This window comes from Brachyhypopomus gauderio, chromosome 18 (assembly GCF_052324685.1).
Source record: "Brachyhypopomus gauderio isolate BG-103 chromosome 18, BGAUD_0.2, whole genome shotgun sequence".
Taxonomy (NCBI): domain Eukaryota; kingdom Metazoa; phylum Chordata; class Actinopteri; order Gymnotiformes; family Hypopomidae; genus Brachyhypopomus; species Brachyhypopomus gauderio.
In genome coordinates, this window is record NC_135228.1 from 7363853 (window position 1) to 7374343 (window position 10491).

The following is a 10491-nucleotide window of genomic DNA, read 5'->3' on the forward strand; positions in this document are numbered from 1 at the left end:
AGTACATTGTTGCAGATGCTTCAGACCCTGTACAAAGAGAAAAGGGCCGAGTAGAAAGATCATCTACAACATATTGTGCATGTACAAGACACAAGGCTACTGGATACTCTTTGGAAGACCTCCCCGTTTACCAATTGACTTGCTGCTTGGTTTATAAAGCAATCGTGAGACACACACAGGACAGACATTTGCATAGAAATAAAGCACCAAGATGCAGGAAGCCTATCCAAGACAGTGCTCACTAACACAGATATAGACAAATTTGTGAACAATATTTGAGAGAAAATGGCCTTTTGTGTACATAGAAAAAGTATTAGATCTCTGTGTTTATATTTTTGTTCAGTGTATATGTAGAGTCACACAGAGAATAAATCAGAATCAGAAAGAATTAATTTGTCATACATTGTACAAGATGAAACGCAGTTTTCCTGGGGCCCAGTGTTAAAGCACCGGGACCCAGAGTGGCGCAGCAACATATGGGGGAGAATGGGGGAGAAACATAGAGAGATAACATCAGGAGGAGACAAAAAATATGACCACAGATTATTCTCACAACAGGACAACAGTCTGTGTGCATGCAAAATAAATGTAGCATCTAGCATGTATCCAAACACACACACATACACACACACACACACACACACACCGAGCACTGAAAATGTCAGCGGCTTGAGAGCAGAGATGACTGTTGTGGTTTGGATTCTATTTTAGTTCTGCTGTGTGGTTCAGCCTGCAGGTTTGAAGGAGCGGGAGGAAGTGCAAATTGGAGGAGGGGCAATTGTACCACCATTTCATGATCCTTCTAGAACTAAAACAATAGAGAAATCTTTAGACACCAGTTATGTGTGTCTCTGGTAACACCACAATAAAGGCTTGTGATTCTGAATTATAAAAAAGACAAATGATTGTGTTTTGTGTTTATAGATACAGTATAGGGCTGGTGTCTATGGGTACTCCAGAATGAAGAAGAGCCTCTTCTGTTGTCATCCATCCTGTGTGTGTATGTGTGTGTGTGTGTGTGTGTGTGTGTGTGTGTTTGTGTGCGTGTGTGTGTGTGACAGAGAGAGAACCAAATTGAAAGACCCAACCCAACTCCCCATCAAATGTGTTCTTTGACCACAAAAACAGGACGTGTTGAGCATTGAACATTGACTGTTGCTCATTTGGTCTGTCATTACTGGACAGTATGGAGCTCAGTCCACTCCCTGTGATGCTCTGTGAGTAAATGTTCTCTTTATGTCTTAGAGTGAGAGGTGATGTATAAAGTTGGTAATATCCAGTGCGAGTGATAAGGCCAACCAAGTGGGTTAGTTGTGTAGCTCCCTCAGAGATGAGAGCTTCAGTTCTGTGTGGTCAGCTGTCCTCACTGTATTCATATGTTTTATGTAAAGAGTTCTATTTGATGTACTTGGCTGGAGTGGAGGATCTTGCAGTGAGCAAGTGGTAATAAAATATTAATAATAATAAAACATAATAATAATATTAATAATAAGGTTCCTGTGACGCCGGAGGCATCGGGACAGAGGCAGCCGGAGACGCAGGTGGAATGAATAGGAGTTTATTTTCCATGAAGATGAAAATGAAAACAGACAACACAAACTAGAATACACAACAAACAAAGGACTACAGCAGCTTGTGATGCAGCGCTAGAGAGGTCCAGTGTGGCTTCCAGAGGCAATGTGCAGCACTGGACCCAACGACCTGCGGGCTTAAAAAAGAGAGACATAATTGTGCACAGGTGTTAGTATTCCGGAGAACGGGATGGTGGGAGTTGTTGCGTGCTCGGGGGTGTGTACTGGGATCGGCTGCTGGCCGGGACCCGCGCCCTCCGGTGGCACCCCGGTCCCCTCACCCGTGACAGTTCCAGTGGAAGCAGTTTTAACATTTTGAATGTATATTCATGGTACTTTTCATGCAGGGATGCAGAATGAAATAACACTATTTGTTAATAACAAACCCACAAAAATACACACATTTTATTTTTTCCAGAAAAGTTTCGTAGATATTATTCCATTTCAAATATTCAAGCCAAACGTCTCTCTATATAGCCATTTGAAGACATTGTTCTGCTGAATTAAATGTAAAAAAAGGCATTTTTAATCTAATGTTTTATGCTTATTTGTTTATTAGACAATTTATTAGACAGTTTATTAGACACACACACACACACACACACTTTTAAATGCACCCTCAGCAAACTCTACAAGTGCTCTGTATGTGAGAATCTCTTCAGGACTATACCTTGGAGGTTCATATATGTATGTTTCTTGGTTTGGTTCACCCCTTATATTAGTTTCACTTTCCCTTACTGTGTGCGTTTCCCTGGTCTTAGACGATACCTTGCTTCATCATGCGATAATAGATTTAATGTTTTTTTTAGCTCCCAGGTCATCCATGTATATCAGTTTCTATACATTAGCTTCGCCTGTCATGTTAACTTCCCTACCTTGCCAGTGGATTGTCTAGGGGTTTATCTGTTTGTTCCTTTTTTTCTCTGTTCCAACAGTGTTGTTTGTTGTTTGGTTCATAAGTGTATGTAGCTATACTTCCCCCTATCTTCCTTCATGTGTTCATCTGCATGTTTCTGCCCTGGGTCATGTCTCCTGTTCGAGTTTACGTATTGCTTATTCATTGTGTTCTGCAGTTTGGTTTCCACGTGTGTTATTCCTTTTTTGCCCTTCCTTCTCCTGTGTTCAGTAAACGTGTATAATCTTTGTTTGGTCTCCCATTGTCCTTATGTAGCTGTTGTTCGTAATATGCGTGAGCTCATAGATAATGCCCCACAGAGTGTGTACCTGTCGTTTGGGGGCAGTGACTCTGTGCGAGGATCCCAGCCAGTCTAAAACTAAACCCAATCCGCTAATGCACTTGTCTCCACCTTCCAGCTGAGAAACATTACACCTGTTTAATTTATGCAATGTTGTAAAAGTGGCAAAATTAATGAAACACCACGAAAACCATGTTCGGTATTCGGCCAAATGTTTATTTTTGTTCGGTTTCAGTTTTGGCCCAAAATTTCCCAAAAGACTAAATATGATATGACACATGACTCAAATGCTGTGGTAATAATTGAGTACACCAGATATATAGATATATACTGTATCTTAGAATTGTCTTCATAAGACTTTGTTCACTTTACATAGTGCCTTTCTCATACACTTGACCACTTTTGTAAGCACAACATAAATTAAGGATGAGCAGAAATTGAGCCATACAGCTTTTGAGCAGAAGCTGTATGATGAAATATGACTTTTTGTCTAAATTATGATCAAACCCCATAATTTAAATGAAAAGTAGCAAGGAATTGTTAAAAATGTCAATTCAGTTTGTTTTACAATTATATTTTCTTCTGTCTCGCTTTTTCAGTGCTGGTTTCACTTTTTCAAGCTGGACCTACTCAAGGTGATGTGTATTGTTTACTCTTTGTATTGTATGTACATGTAGAAGTTGCATGGAAAGTGAAAAGAATGTGTTCAAAGATTGTCACTGTAGTAACCATAGTTGACGTTCTTCAAAATTGGACAGCAGGTGATGCCAGAGCACATAAAGGCCATGATTTCAAGGGCAGTCATGGCCTGGTGGTTAGGGAACTGGTCTTGTGACCAGAGGGTCCTGGGTTCGATTCCCACACCTGAGGCCATGACTGAGGTTCCCCTGAGCAAGGCCCTTAACCCTCAATTGCTCACTTGTATAAAAATGAGGTAAACATGTAAGTCGCTCTGGATAAGGGCGTCTGCCAAATGCCATAAATGTAAATGTAATTATCCACTGGAATAGTGTAGGAAGAGATTGCACTCTGGCAGTCTCCTCTCCTTGCAAGACAAATAAAGACAATGCATGTTAGGTGATTCATCTCTGCCTCATCTGTGGCATGCAACATTCTACACTGAGAAATGTGTTCTGTGCATGAGCAGGAGAGTGTAACTGGGTATACTACTGCTACAGGGGGCAATTGAGTTCACTCCTCTTACCAAAACTATTACTTCTTCTAATCCTGCACTACAAGACTGTACACAGTGACCTCACACGGTGTGGTGTAAAGACATGAATTTTACAGCAGTGAACAGTGTTCCGTTTAAGTAGGTTTTACAAACATCTAACACATGAGTTTATTGACAGGTGAACATGAATGTAGAATAAAAGTCCTGTGTTGGAGCCTGTGTTGGTTCTAACTGTGCAGTCTAATTCGTCATAATTATTGAGTAGAGAGACCATAACACTCACATGTGAATAAGTAAAAGAGAGTGTGCCTGTCGGAACATGTTAATGACACAGGGGAACAGTACACTCCTCATATAAATTAATGTAAGTTAAAGTTAAGTGCATTTCATCAATAGCATAATTACAGATGATAAATTATTGAAAAGCTTGCCCCAGGGTGTGAGTCTGGGTCCAGTGGATCCCTGGGTTGGGTGTTGAAGTGACTCTTACAATGAAATGAACATATTTGGATTTTAAATTATAATTTGCACTTACTGTGTTACAGAAGGATTCCAGGTAGTACTGAGTGTGTCTCCACAGAGCTGGCTGACTGAAGGAGTCTCAGTGACTCTAAGCTGTGAGGTCAGAGACTCCTCTACAGGATGGACATTCAGCTGGTACAGAGCTGTTTCCTACAGAGAAGATTTAACTCCAATAAGAGACATTAATGGCTATACATATTCTGTAATGCTCCTCTCAGAGAGCAGCAGAGTAGCTGGAGGCTCCTACAGTCTCAGTCCTGCTGCTCTTCATCACACAGGAGTTTATGTGTGCAGAGCAGAGAGAGGAGAACCAGCCTATCAGACACAGTACAGCAACCTACAGCCACTATGGATCACTGGTGAGGAAATAGAGAGTAATGTGTGTGTGTGTGTAACAGATAAAGAGCTAAATTAGGTCTCATTAAAGTGGTAAATCTGTAATTATTTTTCCATGTTAAATGTATTCACTACACTTCCGCTACAATAAGACAATAATATGTGATTTTTATTTTCTATTTAAGGTGCACCTCCTCCAGTCTCTCTGATCATCAGTCCCAGCAGAACTCAACACTTTAGTGGAGACTCTCTCACACTGAGCTGTGAAGGACAGAGTGAATCTACTGGATGGAGAGTGAGACAATACACAAACAGTGAGAGAGTGTCAGATTGTTTATCAGACTGGATATCATTTGCAGGATCTATATGCACCATCAGTTCCCTGTACACATTTCACACTGGAGTGTACTGGTGTCAGTCTGAATCTGGAGGGAGCAGTAATCCTGTCAACATCACAGTACACGGTGAGTCACTGTGTAGTGAACTTATTATGAGGAAAAGGAAATATTTGATAACTGAATACTCATAACCATGAGTCTTGGGTGGCAAGCAAATTTAAAGACAGTAGAGATTGGGATAGGGGATTTGTAGGTACTTCTGACTCCAAGTTGCTTGTGCAGTGTGGTTTTAGAGGCCGTAAGCCAAAGGTAGCTGTGAAGGAGTTATCTGAAGTAGCTGACCCCCTGCTGGTCACCCCCGTCCACAGCGGCAGTTGTCTTGTCGTTGAGCGGGGCCTATGATCCGCCTCACCTGATGGTCGTTTATTTGTCTATATATGTCTTGTCTTTGAGCCAGTTGACTGTTGGTCATTTTATCCTTGATTTGGAACTTGTCACAGGTTTTTGATTTGCTCACTTCATTCATTAAAACCAGAGGTGGAAAGAGTACTGAAAAATTGTAATTGAGTTAAAGTATCTTTACTTTGCCTAAAATCTACTCAGAATAAAAGTAAAATTACCCATCTCAAAATTTACTTGAGTAAAAGTACAAAATTACTTCATTTAAAATGTAATTTAAGTAAAAGTTACTTAGTTACTTTATTTAATGCAAAAAAAGATAAGTCATGGATCAAATTCAGCACAAGTTGTTTTAATCTATTTCAAAGCTTATTTAAGTGCACATCCACACTTGCAAAAGATCAGCTGGGCTCAGAAACATACTTCCTCACAGCACAAGGACAATCACAACCTTTACCATAAAGTGCAAACAATTTTCAGTCCTATTGTCCAACGGACAACAACACTATGATAAGAATAAAGAAATTTAAATGAAAGATTATTCAAAAAACAAAATGCACACAAAATTAAATGCCCACAAGATACCACAAATCAAACTAAAATGCAACAGGATTCCACTACTCACAATAAAATGCCACAGGGTCCCACAACTCAAAATAAAACAATATCAAATGCCCACAGGATCTCACCTCAAAAATAAAAAAAAAATGCTCATAGGATCCCGCAATTTAAAAGTAAGTGCTCACAGAATCCAACTATTCAAAATACAGTGCCCACAGGATCCCACTATTCACAATAAAATGCCCACAGGATGCCACAACTCAAAATAAAACAAAATGTGCACAGGATTCCACTATTTAAAACGCTCGCAGGATCCAACTATTCAAAATACAGTGCACACAGGATTCCACTTTTCACAATAAAATGTCCACAGGATCCCACAGATCCTGATAGATAGAAGATTTAAAGATAGAACAATCTCATCCTTTAGGAAAAAAGTGCACCGGATTACGACTTGATTATGATACAATAGAAAGGGCTCACGCAAGGCAAGGCAAGGCCACGCATGTAACATCGGGTGTACCAACAAGTACACACCGCATCAAAACCAAGAGTGTAGTAGACCCAAGTGCCGACAAAACGCAAAGAGCAAAATATGTACGTGCATCCACACACACACACACACAAGCAGCAAAACCAATCACACGAGACACGGAATAAACTCAACGCGTAGAAAATAAACTCGTCCGCAAACACACGGGAGACAAATGCAACAGAAAAGACGTGGAGAAAACTCAATGCGAGAAAACGAAACTTAGGATGACAGGGGAAGTAACTGGCAGCAAGCAGAACGCCACAACAAAACAAAAACCCTTCCCAAAATAAACGAAGAATGAATAGGATGAGATAAAGCAAGGGAAAAACTTGAGGTAGGCTAGTAAGCAGCGCAGGAGAATTACTCGAATAAGTAGTAGAAAAGCAAGAGAGATAGGAGAGAGCATAAAGTGGCGAGACACCTAAACACAAGAAACGCAACCAGAGATCACAGAGAAAGGGCTGAGGACGTGAAGGCGAGCCAAAACGATTCAGCAAAGAGTTTCACTAAGCTTCCTTAAGAAGCCATAGAGACAGCTAAAACGGATCACTGCTAATTGTGCCTGGAGAGTCTATGACTGACTTGGGTGCCTCTTGTGTTGTTAGGAGGAGTGGCAGCCGAGCCAGCCCTGACAACACATTAGGCCCTTTTTACACTTCCGCACTTTTTCTTCTGGAAGCTCTTGTCGCAGTGTAAAGTTACTTTAGTTAAACATTAAACAATGGCAGAGTCCAAGAACAAGAGCTTTTGCAGTGTACCAGTGTGTTCGAACTCGAAGCAAAAACAGCCTTGTCTCAGTTTCCATGGTTTTGCGGCTGATGACGAGCAGAAAAGAAAATGGATTTGTGCAATTAGGAGAGATGAAGGGGAAAACTTTGTGATATGGAGGGGAAGTACCTTTGTGTGTAGCCAGCATTCACTGCTGCAGACTACATAGTAGGAAGCTCGCTACTAAAAGTTGGTGCTGTTCCCAGCTGGTTTCAGTGGAACAGTTTCCATGTTCCCGCTCAAAGGCTGTCCACATTTGAAAGAGCAAGCTCTCGACTGGGAGTAGACGTTCATCCACCAGATTCAGAGGTTGTGGAAAATTTGAGCATTTGCGTTAAGATCAGTAGCATCTAGTTCTATCACTTTGCTGTCGACTATATTGGACACTAAATAAACAATAACACTTAGTCTCACATTCCCATAGCGAGGAATAACTTAGTGTGTGTCATGAACTTAAATAATATTTAGTTCAAATGTAGCGAAGTAAAACTACTTAGTTAAAAATTTACTTGAGTAAAAGTAAAAATGACATATTTCAGAAACTACTCAGAAAATTTCAAAGTACTTATAAAAAGTACTCAATTACAGTAACGTGAGTAAATGTAATTCGCTACTTTCCACCCCTGATTCAAACCTCCCTTTTCCCTGATAATTGCTAGATCACTTCCATTTTATTTCACACTTCCTGCCTGCCACAGCTATTATTCTCTCAATGACTCGCTTATACTGAAATGGCACAACCTTGTCTAAAGCTGTACGGAGAGAAGTCTCGACGTGCTTGGTAAAACACTCTAGCCCTTCTGGAGCTACATGTGGATCATTGTTTGTCAGATCCGGTAAAGTATCAATGAGCACATCTATGGTACTAGATGTTATAGTTTGTTTAATTTGGTATCGGGGTGGCCGATGAATACTGCCGTTGAAATACAACTTGTACGTTATGAGGCTTGGTCAGAAACAGCCTTGCTCTGAGGAAGTACTGCTAAACTGGATATGTTAATACCAAACGATAGACCAAGTCTAAAATATGACTACATTTATGCGTAGGACCCACCACATTGTGAGTGATACCCATTGAATCAGGAATTGCTTGAAAGGTTATGCTAAAAGAGTCACATAAATTTTCAAAATGGATGTTAAAATCACCAACTACACTACATTAGACAGCAAGTCCGAAAACTCCTGCAAAAACTCAGAGTATGAACAAGGGGAGTGGTAAATAGTAATTAACATAAACGGCTGTGTCGCTTTGTTGGTTGATAAATTTGAAACAGTGAGGATGAGATGTCCAAAAGAATTAAACTTGAGGCTGAATTTTTAAAAGACGCCTATATCGGAGTCATATATTGTGGCGACACAACCTCCACGAACATTTGGATGGGGGTTATGAAAATATCTATAGCCAGAGGGAGACACTTCGTTTAGAACCATGTAGTTGTCTGGCCGGTCCAGGTTTCCATCAAGCAAAGCATGCATAGATTATGGTCGGTAATCATTTAATTAACAAGTAATGCTTTACATGACAGATATCTAATATTTAGAAGTCCTAATTTCAGATTTAAATTATTCTCAGAGGCAGCGTAACTGAATTTAACATTGATTAAATTTTGTCTGCAAATTTTGAGAGAATTGTTTTTTGGTAATCGAGGAACAGACACAATTTCATTCCGGTGTGACCTAGGTGACATCTCCGTGCAGCCCGCAGACAGTCAGACTAGGCCTTGGCTCTGGTTTGTCAATCCCCATTACTCCTACACTACCACTATTAAGCCTAGCAGAGATGCTACTAGAAATGAGAGCAGCACCCTCCCAAAAGGGGGGAATGCCATCCTGCTTCAAAAGGCCAGGCCCGCCCTCAAAACATGTCCAGTTGTCTATATAACCCACTTTGTTTTCTCAGCACCATTTAGACATCCAGCAGTGTAGCGCCCATAACCTGCTGTAGGTTGCAGTGCCACGCCGAACTGGAATGGGGCCAGAGCATATTACAGCGTCTGACATCGTCCCCACTAACTCACACACCTCTTTAACATTATCAAGTAATCTGTGACTGCCTTAACCCCACATCATTGGTGCCGACGTGTATGACTATCTTGGAGTATTTACGTTTAAATGGCACCTTTCGATTGGCCCTGATGCCAAGCGCTCTAGCCCCCTTGATACACTTGACTATGGCTGCTGGTGTCTCTACATGGGTTGCTACATAGACGTGTCGGAGCTGTGAGTCTCCTATAACCAGAGCTTTTTTAACAAGTCGCTCAGCCGGTGTATCACTGAGTGGGGCAAACTTGTTTGACATGAGAACCTGAGTCAAACGGTGCTCAGCCCTACGGCTATGCCAACCAGGACGTCACACATTCGCCCAGCTGTGAGGGCTCTAATGCCGGAGCAGTAGTACAACAGTACTTACTTTCCAAAAACTGATTGTAGCAACAAACATTGATTATTCATTATCAATTACTGATTGAAATAAAAATTATTGAAATAAAAACAATGTTTGAATTATTGTAAATGTAAAGTTTTCTCACTTATGTTTTCTCTATTCTAGATGGTGATGTGATACTGGAGAGTCCAGTCCATTCTGTGGCTCAGGGAGATCCTCTGAATCTACAATGTTTACTTGACCCCACTGTCACATCAGACATCAGAGCTGATTTATATAAAGATGGATTACTCATTCAGAACCAGGTTGCAGGAGAGCTGACCATCCACAATGTCTCAAAGTCAGATGAGGGTCTCTATCACTGTAAACACCCAGAGAGAAGAGAGTCACCACACAGCTGGGTCTCAGTCAGAGGTAGCAAAGTATCATTACCATTATTTATTTCACATCTTTATTATAAAAGCAATTACATAAAGAACCTAAATAATGTTTGGTAAGGTATGAAATCATTTTAGAATTCTGATTCTGGAGGGAGTATTGAACCTGTTAACATCATCATGATGAACATAGGCCCCCCATGTAGTGTGCTCGCTCTTGTGATAAGGTCAGTGTGATACATGTGAAGACTGGATGTCCTCCAGTTAGAAAGAAAGGTTTCAGAACACCATGCAGTACACTACCTAACAGAACTGTGTTTGGTTTATGTCT

The 10491-nt window shown here is 40.7% G+C and overlaps 1 protein-coding gene and 1 pseudogene across 1 annotated transcript in view; one reads left to right on the forward strand and one right to left on the reverse strand.

Moving 5' to 3' along the window:
- Window positions 1–1127: 1127 nt before the first annotated feature.
- The window catches only part of LOC143482158 (uncharacterized), a 9957-nt gene continuing 593 nt past the window's right edge, over window positions 1128–10491 (forward strand). Inside the window, exons 1-5 of the mRNA XM_076980437.1 lie at window positions 1128–1217; window positions 3367–3402; window positions 4487–4822; window positions 4985–5263; window positions 9949–10197. Coding sequence (XP_076836552.1) covers window positions 1187–1217; window positions 3367–3402; window positions 4487–4822; window positions 4985–5263; window positions 9949–10197 — 931 coding nt within the window. The 5' untranslated portion in view covers window positions 1128–1186. The remainder of the gene's footprint in view (window positions 1218–3366; window positions 3403–4486; window positions 4823–4984; window positions 5264–9948; window positions 10198–10491) is intronic.
- LOC143482342 (uncharacterized) lies at window positions 9078–9699 on the reverse strand (annotated as a pseudogene).